Source organism: Thermobia domestica, chromosome 3 (assembly GCF_964235325.1).
Source record: "Thermobia domestica chromosome 3, izTheDome1.hap1.1, whole genome shotgun sequence".
Classification (NCBI taxonomy): domain Eukaryota; kingdom Metazoa; phylum Arthropoda; class Insecta; order Zygentoma; family Lepismatidae; genus Thermobia; species Thermobia domestica.
This window is the reverse complement of record NC_137456.1, coordinates 78,260,583-78,274,280: the sequence shown is the minus strand read 5'-3', so window position 1 is coordinate 78,274,280 and position 13,698 is coordinate 78,260,583. Positions and strand designations below refer to the sequence as shown.

General features: G+C 37.2%; 1 protein-coding gene across 2 annotated transcripts in view; it reads right to left on the bottom strand.

The window, feature by feature from the left end:
• LOC145681460 (putative inorganic phosphate cotransporter) overlaps window positions 1-13,698 on the bottom strand; it is a 184,382-nt gene that overhangs the window by 106,334 nt on the left and 64,350 nt on the right. The window contains exon 1 of one of the 2 annotated variants that reach the window (XM_081753100.1): window positions 5,759-6,036. The exons of the other annotated variant lie outside the window; for it this stretch is intronic. Coding sequence (XP_081609226.1) covers window positions 5,759-5,900 — 142 coding nt within the window. The 5' untranslated portion in view covers window positions 5,901-6,036. Of the gene's footprint in view, window positions 1-5,758; window positions 6,037-13,698 lie in introns of those variants that run through there. 2 annotated transcript variants of the gene reach the window in all.

Below are 13,698 nucleotides of genomic sequence, written 5' to 3'. Positions count from 1 at the left end.
CTTGTATAAAATTAAATCCAAACGAACACCAAGCTGTGAATGTGGAGAAATTGGCACACCAGAACATCACATTATGTGGTGCCCAACAATGGAAGATGATGTGATATTAAGAAGGGATATTCGAAACAAGACTTTACAAGAAATATTAACTAGTAAGGAAGATTGTGAGAAATTGAAAAAAATAACTAATGAATACTCAGATATAAGAAGAAATATGTACAGAAGAAATTTAAACAATGGAGAGAATTAAAGTGATGAATGAAAGAAAATGAACGAATGTGAGACTTGTTCCTGGACCGGAGAAAAGACTCCAGGAGAGGAAACACAGGAAAACCGTGTCTCCTACCGGGAACAAATCGAATGAATGGATGCACCTCCAGCCTAGGGACTGGAAGAGGAATTCCGGTGCAAGAGTGTGTGAAGAAGAGTGCGTGAAATGGAGTGGTGGTGGGTTCACGGGAGGGAATAGGGTAATGATAAGAAAGGACATAATGGAAAACACCGCATTTATCGTTCGGGCGCCGGGGGAGGTTGGTGAGGATGGCACTGGGATACAACGGACCGGGGTCCACACTAAGTGCTCCGAGTGGACCCCGGACCCAGTCTATAAGAACCAGCCAAGATACCAAGGAACGCAAAATGAGCGGTTAAAATAAATAAATAAATAATGAATACAGTAATAGAGTTAAACGAAAAGAGAAATTTTTAGTATGTGGAAGAGTGAAAGTGAACAATAAATGGAAAAACATACAGGCTGAAAAACGAAATGCTTAAGTTAAGCCAGAAATTCGTGTGGTGCAAGGTGAAGTTAAATATATATATATATATATATATATATATATATATATATATATATATATATATATATATATATATATATATATATACAAATAGAAAGTCATATAGGTGAAAAACAAGTGTTAGTGATTATTAGTGTTAGTGACAGCACAAGCATATAGTGTAGTGTAGTAAGAATATTAGTTTTGGTGCACATATGGGTGAAAAAACCTAAACACACAGGGAAAACCTGCAAGAAACAAGAAGAAGCCTACGGTAAAAAGAAGAAGAAGCCAAAAGGTAAAAACATAAAAACATAAATACGCAGAGAACACAGATACCAAACACACATACTGAAATACACAATAAACAAGCAATCTAAATTCAAACTGTTTTGTTAAATTTCATAGCTTTCTTTTGTTGTTGTTGTTTTGTTTCGTTTTTGTAAATTTTTCCCTTTTTGGTCTCTTTTCCTTCTCCATCCTTTCCCTCCCAAATTTTCCTATTTTTTTCTTTTTCACTTATGGAAATAAAGAAAAAAAAACAAAACTACCATAGAAATCATTCGCAATGATGATAACTCGTCGGTTTTCGAATGCTCTAGGTAACCGACTAAGAGTAACGCGACTGAGCAAATGTAAAAAAAAAAAAAAAAAAAAGTCTTATCATCGACATTGTCTAATAAATGGTCCAGCATTGCTTGAAAATATTATGCACGTACTGGATAATATTGGTTCCTACGGGTGGTGCGTTAAATTGAATTTCCAGCAATTTGCCCTCAATGTTAAATCGTCTATAATGACGAGTGATTTTATTACAAACAGTAAAACCCGATTCGGCCATGGTTAAAAACAGGAGAAAACAAACAAACAGGTAGAATTACGATAAAATATGTAATGGGGGAAAAAGGAATTGAGCAGCGTGAATTTACTACAAAAGAAAAGAAGAAAGAAAAATCTTAATCATCTGATAAACAGGAAATCATAACATTGATGATAAATTCTTAACTAAGCAATTCATGTAAAGGTCCTGAGTTTGATTCCCTGGCGGGAAGGGGGGGCTCAGAATCACATTATGAAAGCACACGTAATAGAAATCAAAGTTTTCTTTAAAAAATAATTATGTTACTGAAATGAGTGTTTTATTGTTGTCATACTGGAAATCAAACTCGAGACCATTACATCAGCATATAACTGACCTACGGCTCTGTAGTGATAAAAAGAATGCATGAAATGAATGAATGTTTCAACAGTGCTGAGATGTGACAAAGTACGCGTAAGCATTTTTCCACTCACAACGACCTTTAAATGATGCGTTTGCAAGTTGAAGAGATTCACCAAACATTAACGTTACGCATACGTAATTGCCAAAACAAAATCTGTATAGCGTAAAACTTTTAACCAAATATTCATGCACTCCTTTTTTTTTAAGCGGTTAGCGTACATGCTTCTAACGTGGAAGGCCCTGGTTCAATCCTCGGTGGGTTTGCTTTCCACGTCGGATCGCTGTCAAGCTTTTTCAGAAATTTATTATTCTTATGCGTTATCATACATTCTTTTCAAAACTAAGCTAAATGGTTGACGTACACACCTCTGGCCCTGGTTCAATCCCGGGGGTGGTTGCTCAAATATCACGTTAAACTGAAGGGACGCTAAACTAAAACAATGCGTTTGCAGGTTTAAGATATTCATCAAACATTAACGTTACGCATATGTAATTGTCAAAACAAAATCTGTATAGCGTAAAACTTTAAAGCAAATATTCATGCACTCTTTTTTTTATTATCATCATGGCTAAGCGGTTAGCGTACATGGTTCTAACATGGAAGGTCCTGGTTCAACCCTTGGTGGGTTTACTTTTCACGTCGAATCGCTGTCAAGCCTTTTCTGAAATTTATTATTCTCATGTGTTATCATACATTCTTTTCAAAACTAAGCTAAGTGGTTGACGTACACACCTCTGGCCCTGGTTCAACCTCGGGCGGTTGCTCGAATATCACGTTAAGCTGAAGGGACGCTAAACTAAAATAATGTTTTCAAAGGGAATCGAACCATATTATTCTCAGGTGTAGTTTTCGAAATTTTGAATGCATTCTTTTCAAAACTAAGCGCACACATTTTTAGCCATGGTTCAATTCCCGACGGGCGCTCAGATTCAACATTAAGCTGAAGGGACGCTAAACCAAAATAAGCAAACCATATCATTTCTCGTGCTTAGTTTTAATGTGTGGGTTCGATCTCGTGAGTTTATTAAGGGTACTCCCACTTTCCCATTCCACTAATTCCACATAGCCTAAATATTTCGTACTAAAAGTAAAACAGTGTATTAGTGATCCGCCCACAAATATTAAATAAAAAATGATTTTCGAATCTTGTGTGAAAAATAAAATCTCACTGAACTTACCTCAAATTCGATGAACAAAAAGTCGGTGCAATGAAGACACTTTTAAAAAGCAGACCTTCTTCACTTGACAGTTGAGAGCGGTGTAGGATTTGAAAAATGAAATTTAGATATTTATTTAGGTCGCTGAAGACCAATCAGAAACGAGGAAATTTATAAAATGATGTCACAACGATCCAATCAAAACGCTGCTTTTGTCATGAATCACGAACCAAAACGATGTGTAACAATCGATCGTGACGTCATTCATGTTTCTCAATAGTTACAACATCTAGTATTGCAATTCCGATCATGACATCATCCCAAATGCTGTCAGGATCATGTCACTACCTGTCGTAAATTGTGACATTTCATTTTCCTCATATTCCGTAAGAAAATGTTTTCTTTCTTTTTTTTTCATGAATCATGCTGACACGTTCGTAGTAAAACTAAAGTAATACGATACAACATTCGCTGACGTTTGCATTTTCAATCATATGTGGTTCTATGTCAACACACAAAGAAGTCTATCAGTATTTTATTTTAATCCACGAATGGAAGCGTTACACTGCCAGATTTATTTTCTTAAAGTATAAGTGTATCATTTTCAAAGACCATGGTTCGAAACCCACCAAGCACGATTAAAACCGAATTCATTCATAGCTAAGCGGTTAGGATACACGTCTTTGGCTTGAAAGACCTGAGTTCGATTCCGGGAGAAACATTTTCTTAGGATTTTTCTTTTAGTTTTCTAAAACTTGGTTTAAATTTTAGCGGGTCTAAAACCTCTATCAGCCAATCAGAATCGAGGTAGTAAAGTAATGATCAAAGAGGGTACCCAAATTTCAAAAGTCCCAGGGTCTAAGATCATATGACCTTTACCAACCAATCAAAATCAAGGTACCAAACCACTCATTTTACCCATAAAAGGGAACGAATTTAAAAAAAAAGTCCCAGAGCCTAAGATCATGTGACCTCTATCAACCAATCATCATCGTGGTACCAAAGCATTCATCTTACGCGTAAAAAGGGAACGAATTTCAAATATCTTTGGACCTAAGATTACGTGACCTCTGTCAGCCAATCAGAATCAGGTATCAAAGCACTCATCTTACCCGTAAAAGGGAACAAATTTTAAAAAAATTGCAGAACCTAAGATCACGTGACCTTTATCAACCAATCATCATCGTGGTACCAAAGCATTCATGTTACCCATAAAAGGGAACGAATTTCAAATATCCCAGGGTCTAAGATCACGTGATATCTGTCAACCAATCAGAATCAGGTATCAAAGCACTCATCTTACCCATAAAAGGGAACAAATTTCAAAAACCCCGGCCGTAAAAGAGAATAAGGGATTTCCTCACGGGGTGACTCATGACGTCATACCACGTGACCTGGAAATTTGAATTTCCCGCTTGGGCGGGGCCTAAAGTCACGTGATCTCTCTCCACCAATCAGAATCGAGAAAATTTTTGCTGACTCGGCTCAATATACGCGGGTCCCTACTACTTAAGTGCCTTAATTTGCATGGCAATTATGTGGAAAAATAGCTTTTCAAATGTATATAATACAATTTGGTTTGTTCATTCGGTTCCTTTTTTATTTCAGAACGTCTGTTACTTTCTGGACAGACCTAGTAATTAATGAAAGCGAATTAACATGGAGAATTAAAGAAGTGAGAAAATGGGAGGAAAGGGGTGAACCATGAGAAAACCCAAAGACACAATGTTATTCCTCACAACTCACATGACCTTAGATTGAAGCAGTGACTGGACTACTCCACGACTGAACCATCGATTGTCCCCCTTTTAATACTCTAATGCTAAGGTCTGTGGCTTCCGGCATGTTTCAAGGCGGGAAATATAAATTTTATTTGCAAGTTTCCTAGAGATGGAAAATTCTATAAAGCTATCAAATTTCCACAAATTTCTGAATTGTCTAGCACAGAAAGTGCGAATTTTGAAAAATTATCACCATGGTAGAAAATGTTATCATATTTCAACGAATTATTCGGAATTTTTAATGTGCATTATATTTCATTAACTGATGATAATATTAATTATGTTAATATACATTTTTATAACTTTTCATTCACTGCAGAATAGTAAAACTTAATGAAGGAAGTTTTCTCCAGCTTAAAAAGTCGCTAAAATGTAGACAAGAAGAACCTAGTAGGGCGAAAACTCCATAGTTTATATTTACAGAGAAATCCTTGATGAAGGATTTTTATTATTATTATTATTTCTTTTAAATACAACATCCCTTCTGAGAGTCAAGGTTGAAAGGAACTTCTCAACTTTCCTATACAGCTTAACTAGCCACATGAGCTTCCATCGGTAATCGAACCCGTGTCTCCAGTCCTGAAGGTGCAAATCTTTAAACACTATCATTTAGGCGTTAAGAGTTTGCCTTTAAAAAAATAATAATAAGATTGAGTGTTATAACGTCTTTCCACCGCAACTCTTGTATTGTAGTATTTTGTTTGACCAATGTTACTGAAACATACAGTCCCCACCACTTCTGTCTGATTACAGAGTTACAGAACTTTTATACCACTGGTCCGTCACAAAAGTACGAATAAACACTAATTAACATTTACCTGGTTGAACAATTTCCTCTTCATGAGTGATGATAGGAACAACAGAATGATCTGCTCTAATTGGACCTTCCTGAGTTTGGATACTCATTGTTGACTCACAAATTGCTACGTCTTTGGCGTATTGTATATGCAGGTGTGGCATATAGGTATATGCTATACATGTAGACTTGTAGAGAATGTTTTGTAAACGTGGAAGTTCTGTGATTGACAGAGCCGATGATTAGGTAATTGTCCTCTAGAAGAACTGAACGCTGTGTCTTGGATGTTGTTCCTCAGAAGTGTTGTTGGTTGAAAGACCAAGAATGATCTTTTCGCTTAGATTTTGTTGTAAAGATAAGAAATCTAGATAAGTATATAGTCTATAAAAAAGAAAAGTCGTTGAATGTTGAAACAGTTGATGTATGTTTTTTCCTTGTTTAGGGGATACACCGTTTATGATTATGTCTGTTATCAGATGATACTGTGACGTTTTTTCTCTCATATCACCTGGTGTTCTGTGCACATAGTACCTCGTCACTAGGAAATAAAGGAAAGTGCATGGTGTTTTGACGTTAGATAGCTATCTCTTAGATCTGCAAGCAGACAAGCAGAACATCTACACATGTGTCTGGAACATTTGTTGGTGTTTATTTAATTACCTATTTATTTATTATTAAATTCGTGTTCTTTTTAAATTTTATTTCTCATTGAAAAGTTGACATCAGTAGAGGCAAAAACGGTCCCGCAAACCTTCCTTAAGTTATGGAACTTGATTCGCATTATACTTTTTTTTTTCTTAGCTCGGCGGGGGAAGATTGAATCGGTTTCGCTACCATTGCTTGCGTATAAAGTTACATCCAGGATGCAAATTACCGGTAAATGAGGATGATTTTCCCCCTCAATCACATGTTGATCCCCTCCAAAGAAACTAGTCCTCCCGAATCATGTTTAATGAGAACTGGTTCAAATATATTGTAATCAGCATGGGTTTTGTCCTTAATCTGGAATTTTAATCTTCTAATTGTATCCTAAATTGAAAGATGTAAGCTATTCAGTTTCGCATCTAGTTTTATACACACAGCTAAGACAGCAAACGCATTCTCCTCCTCTGTCTCCACCGTCGTCCCGCTCTTTATTGTGCCTCTATAAAGTATTCGCGCCGAGTCGTGAAGCTTGACCTAGATCTACCGATTTCACTATCCAATAGAACGCGAGGAGGTGTTCCTATCGTCAACCCCCACCCATCAAATTTTGTCAGTGTCGTCTCTCGCGCTACACGGAAAACATCTCCCGAGAGTACAGTGTTGTCGGATTGGCGCAAAGTTCCGTTTTTACTTGTTTTTTTTTGTTGCGTTATATTTTCGTTGTTACTATTCGTGTTATTGTTACCGTTTTAGAATAATTGTTACAGTGGTTATTGTTGTGCAGTGTTATTATTGGTAATTTTTAAATGCTTTTTTAAATAGAAAATACTCATTTTCTATCTCTTCAAAGTTTGGCAACGTTGTTGGAGAATTTCAGCTGTTTGACGTTTCCCCAAGTGTGCGCTCGGGAAGCGGCTCCACGAATTTTACCGAAGTTTTCCGATGCATCGGAGCTCAAGCAAAATATTGCTGGGATTGGTTTAGAACCCAAGCTTCATGACTGGGCGCGAGTACTATAGTTGTCACTTGCAACTGTATCCTCATAGCCTTCAGTTCGTCGTTGTTGGAGATGAATTTGGATGACGGCGTTATACTAACTACATATGATGAAGTCATACATGGAATTACAAATGTCTTACATCATGTAGTTTTTTTTTTTTTTTATGGTCACTTATTTCACTGAAAAGTTTTGCACTTTTACCTATGGTTGCAATCAAATCCAACAAATGTGGATTTTTCTTTGGCCAATCGAGATCTTTATTTAGAGCCAAATTATTAGAATTTCCTTAAATCAGTTTGCGGAATATGGCCTTCTAAAGTAAGGTGGGTGGTCAAGATTTTTTTTTTTTTTTTGAAACAATGTTGTACGTACATATACAATGTAGGATACTTTTAATCCTACTCTCAAACAAATTCGGAAAGATTAGGTGCAAGTAAGTATCTCAGGCAATACACCTAGGTACATTCAATTTATTATTGTTGATAAATTAATTGATTTGATACATTTCTTGTTTGTTACTGTTGTCAGATAATCATAGTTGTGTGTACGGGTATTGAGGAGGGCGACTTTCTCTCATTTAATATTATTATTATTACTATGATTGGGCCTTGAGATCTCTGTGTCCTATTGGCACTCACTTTATCCCCTTCCCATCCAACCCAATTCACAGACTGCTTATGTTTACCGCGAATGAAACTGAAGCAACGTCGTTACATTAACTGAGGTAATGTTCTAATATGTTCGTCGTGCATTAACGTATAAGAATACAAATTATTCAAGAACAGCACATAGACAAACTATTAAGTAGGGATGGCCACAAAGTTCCGGTTCCGGCGGAACCGGTTCCGCGAGGAACCGGTTCTCGGAGATCCGGTTTTCAGAACCAGTTCCAGACCTGGATCCGAAAACCCGGTTCCAGAACCGGATCTTAAGAACCGGTTCCAGATCTGGATCTGAAAACCCGGTTCCAGAACCGGATCTTAGGAACCGGTTCCAGATCTGGATCTGAAAACCCGGTTCCAGAACCGGATCTTAGGGACCGGTTCCAGACCTGGATCCGAAAGCCTCCAAAGACCCGTAAAAGAGGCACAAAGTTCACCTTCAAAAATAATGCAAAGAGGACCATGCGCTTGTGCCTTCCCCGCCCAGACCCGCTTGTGCCCCCATAAAAAAAATTTGGTCCACCAGTGGGTGTTTAGCCAAATGAGTTGGCCAGTTTGCCTGTTTAGCCAATGAGTTTGCCAGTTACCCAGTTTATTTAGCCAAATGAGACAAGCTGCAGCCGTCTGGGAGCCTGCCTGTCGCTTCCACCATTTCATCTAGCATACTGTTCACAGCTTGCCAGCAGCTCGCGTTTAGGTAGGGATGGTAACAAAGTTTCGGTTCCAGCGGAACCGGTTCCAGACCTGGATCCGAAGAACCGGTTCCAGACCTGGATACGAAGAACCGGTTCCAGACCTGGATCCGAAAAACCGGTTCCGGAACCGGATCTTCTAGAACCGGATCCGTTCAGACCCGAAAACCGGTTCCACCAAGAACCGGTTCTGGCCATCCCTACTATTAAGAGTTCTCACTTCGCAATCGGAAGATCTTATATTCGAATCCTGCAGCCGGCTATCTAGAAAACAATGGATTAAATCTAATTTAACATTCCACATTTTTGCCCTTTAGGTTAAAGGAGGTGGATAATTAGTGAAAGTCAATGTGGTAGAATGAGAAAATGAGAGGAGACGGAAGGACTTCGAGAAAACTCACGGAACAATGCTATCCAGCACAAACTCACATGGCCCGGGATGGAACCAAGGACATCTCGCACCATATATGATCGCTCTACCACCTAACTACTGTATTCCCTGGTAATTTAGATATTTTCTGTCTCACCAAGTTATTAATCAGATTATATCTTTGTTGCCCATGAGACTAAACGAGCCTGAGTTTTCATGTCAAGATGCGAGACAAGACTCAGCTCTTCCAATAGATACATCATGATGAAGCAATGTTGCCAGATCTTTTTGTTTAAACAGTTCCGATTCGTTTCGAAACAGTTCTTTTTCAACGAGTACAAAATATGGAACTAAAAATTTCAAACTAAAATTTTCAAACAAATATTTTTAAACTAAAAAGTTTCAATCCCCCCCCAAAAAAAATCAAAAGAAAATTTTGTAACTAAAAAATTTCAAACAATTTTTTTTTTTTAAATTTTCGAGATAAGATTGGACTTTCAAGACACTTTTTCGAGACGAGAAAACATACATTTTCTCTAGTGAGCAACATTATATCTTGTTATTATCCGTCCTGGCTACCTTTCTTTTAAAATTCCTTTCCGTGATTTATTTGTCAACAAATGATTCGGGGAAGGGGGGGGGGGAATCAAGGTCCAGAAAATGGAAATTTGCAAGAGAAACAAAAAAAAAGTTGAATTATTGCATTCGTGAATAGATATATAGTGTGTCTTAAATCTTCAATAACTTTGTTACTCTGTAAATTATTTTCCGTTCATATCTTACCATGTTTAAATTACTATTTGTTGGAGCTTGAAAATTCGAACTGCTTCCACCTTCTCCAGGTAAGGCAGGCACGTAGTCAAGGGGTGGGTCCGGGGGGTCCGGACCCCCCCCCCTTCGGAACCAGAAATCTAAAAATTAAGAAACAATGAAACAAAAAGGAACGAGAAAAAGAATAATCAGGGTTAAAAATATAAAGCTGCAGCAAGCGCTCGGTTACTCTTTCTTATGAGGAGCTTTGTTTTAAGGAAACAGGGGAGGAAGTCAAGTTCAAAATGGATATTATTGTAATGGAACGTTCCGAATTCCGTTTTGCTCCATGCTAATCCTATGGACTACAAATGACTACCGATAAACCGGTTCGATCTGGTAGACTCTCAGAAGAACTTAAGAAACTCGGAAGATTATATCTTTTTCAATACTTTTTTTATATTTTTTTTTTACCGGAGATTTTTCATAGTTCGTTGTTAAAATACTTACTAACATATACTCATTTTATTATCCTTAGAAATATGGCTATGTTGCCAGTAAAATAGTTTAGATTGATGGAGCCCCTGGCGTGTAACCAGAGTATTTCATGTCATGCCCCCTTCCATTACGAAATCCTAGTTAAACGAACCAATATATATTTGCAGTAAAATAGTTTAGAATGATGAAGCCCCTGGTGTGATAACCGCAGTATTTTGTCACGGACCCTCCCTATTACGAAATCCTGGCTACGTGCCTGGGTAAGGTAAATTAAATTCCGATTATTACGCAAAACACATCCTTTAGGCAAATATCCCTTCACATATTGGTTTGCCCGCAACCCCTTCCAGGACAAAATTTGCTGGAGGAAAGTCTGACGGAGAATCTAAAGTTCATCGGAAGACTAATCGAACGTTTGTATGGAAATGTGGCCATGAGTCGGGCAAGGCCTTTTTGGATGTCATGTACGTTTCTAGAAAAAGCGGAACGTCACTTGAATACGACGAAAGATCACGATGATCATCCACGACTTCAATACATTAGAGTGTCTGACAACCAGTGCATCCTTGAATTTTTAGAGAACAGTGTATTAAACTCTTAAGTGTGGTTTGAGTATTTACCGTGTTTCTATAAAGTGCTTGCCCAAGTTTCTGACCTAAGAAGACAAGGAGCACTGTGATGCAATCCCTTAAGAGGTTCGTCAGGACACATCTTCCATGTCTAGGTTTGTCATTGTGGATGAAAAGTGGGTGGATATACTCGGATATTTTCACCCACAACAGCATTAGTACACTGCAACATCTGCTCTACTCAACAGATATATGTCCTCTTGTGACTTCTTCCACTTTGCAGCTAAAGAGTGACCAGTTTCGCAGTGTAGAGGAGATCCTTAGTGTCCCTTGATAAAAGGCGTTAGGATCCATATATCGCAGAAGAGGAGTGTTTTGAAAAGATACAGTATTCAGTTTCAGAGCTTTCTGATACATTCTCGTACATGCGATTTATTTTCAATTTTTTTTTTTTTTTTTTGTATGAATAAAGACCATTTCAAAGATGAAAGATACTAAACATTTTTAATAACTAAAAAAATCTAGAATTTGTAACAGAAGCTAATTGCTCTTTAATGTTTACTGTAATAAAACTACTAGTTTAATATAATTATTGTTCCTTTACATTTTACAATTGAAAGTCTCCATGAATCGTAAGAACAGCCTCTGATAAACAACTTTTGTTCAAGTAGTTATTATTATTATTATTATTATTATTATTATTATTATTATTATTATTATTATTATTATTATTATAATTATTATTATTATTATTATTATTATTATTATCTTGATGGTGTTTCGTAAGGAGGTAAGGCATAGACACATGATTTATTCAGAAGAGGTTCACACTATATTGCTAGCAAATATAGTTCTTACTTTAGAACTATTGAGGGGGAGAGAGGAAATTGGCCAACGAAAATAAACCTCACAATTTTTAAGACATTGATTAAAGTGTTAAAAAGTAGAATCTACATCGCCACAGAAACAAAACAAAACAAACCGACCATTGATTGCTAATACCATGTAACCCAATCCCATCAAGTTGTTGTTACCAACTTTAGTAAAATCTATTGACGACATTTTACTCTCAGTCAGTTGTAAAGCTTTCCAACCAAAGCCCTTTGCGCCGCAGGAAGCTTTCTATGTAAACAATGTGTGGCACGTCGTCTAGATAATGACGTCTAGATAATCATATTATAGTTAGTCGTCGATTTACGATCGACTTTGGTTACAACCACCCGGTCGTAAGTTGATTTAGCAACTCACTATCAAAAATAAGAAAAGAAATCTGGATCAATTTTCAATTTGCTTTTGCTACCATGCACGTTTCTTTTTAGATTTTAAAGAGAAGTGGCTGCTCCGCGCGCGGAGTTTCGCTTGACTATGTAAACACCCATTTGCTCAATGACCCTTTCCGCCTCTCGGAGAACTATGGTGCTTACATAGTCAAGCGTAACTCCGCGCGCGGAACAGCCACTTCTCTTTAAAATGTAAACAGCAAGGTGCATAGTAGCATAACCAAAATGGAGATTGATCCAGAAAGACTTATTACAGAAGTTGAATTAAGACCATGTTTATGGGATCCCGCTTGCGCAGAATAAAAAAATCATGAGATTCGCATTTTTTTTTTAATTAATTCATCGAACGACCGGACTGACATGCGAAAATAATTGAAGAACTTTTTCTCATCTTCTCGCAAACCTACATACAGAGTCACAAAAGCTTCCTTCAAACTTCTTTGAGTAACTAAGGGGTGACTTTGGACCCGCCTATTTTTCTGTGTTCTTCGTTTTCTTTTCTTACAGAGATAATAAGAAACCACTATTGTCGTTTCGATCTTACTCATGTTGACTCGCAACACTGACTGAAGAGAATTGTGTATGTAATCACGTGACGCGTAGCTACGGATGACTGTGTAAGCACACACGCGTAGTGCGGAGCTCCGTTTGACTGTGTAACGGACCTAAGGCCCGTTATACAGTCAAGCGGAGCTCCGCGCTCCCATCTTCCGCCCTCCGCACTACGCGTGTGTGCTTACACAGTCATCCGTAGCTACGCGTCACGTGATTATATACAGGATTCTTCTCAATCAGTGTTGCGAGTCAACATGAAAAGATCGAAACTACAATAGTAACATCTTAATATTTCTGTAAGAAGAGAAAACGAACACAAAAATAAATGTCTCAAGATTCATCCCTTAGTTTCTCAAAGAAGTCTGAAGGGAGCTTTTCTGTCTGTGTATGTAGATTTGCAAGAAGACGAGAAGAAGTATTTCAATAATTTCCGTACGTCAATTCAGTCGTTCGATGACCTAATTGAAAAAAATCCATCGAAATTATAAAAAATGTAGTTTAAATAGGATCCATATGCACGCTCTTAAAATACAGCACTTTCCTTTAAAAAATGTCATGATACTGTTTTTTTAACAAATGAAAATAACGAATGTTTGTACATTTGGTTAGAACTTCACATCCAATCACTTTTCATCCAATCAACTATTTAATAATAGAGATAAATTATTTGCCTCAATTTATCTTTTTTCATTGTCCATACCTTCATTTTTACAAAAAAATCTTTTACATATCTCGTTCCATGCCTGTTTATGAATGTCACGCTTTTTGTATTCCTCACAAGAGGGATCCCATTAACATGGTGTTAATTTAACCTCCGTGATAATTGAAATTGAAACTGAAATTTGAAATTTGTTGAAAGAAAGACGAAAAATTACAATAGTCACGTACTGTTAACATTGGTACATTAGAGGCACCACATGTACAGTTCTAATTAAGCAAAA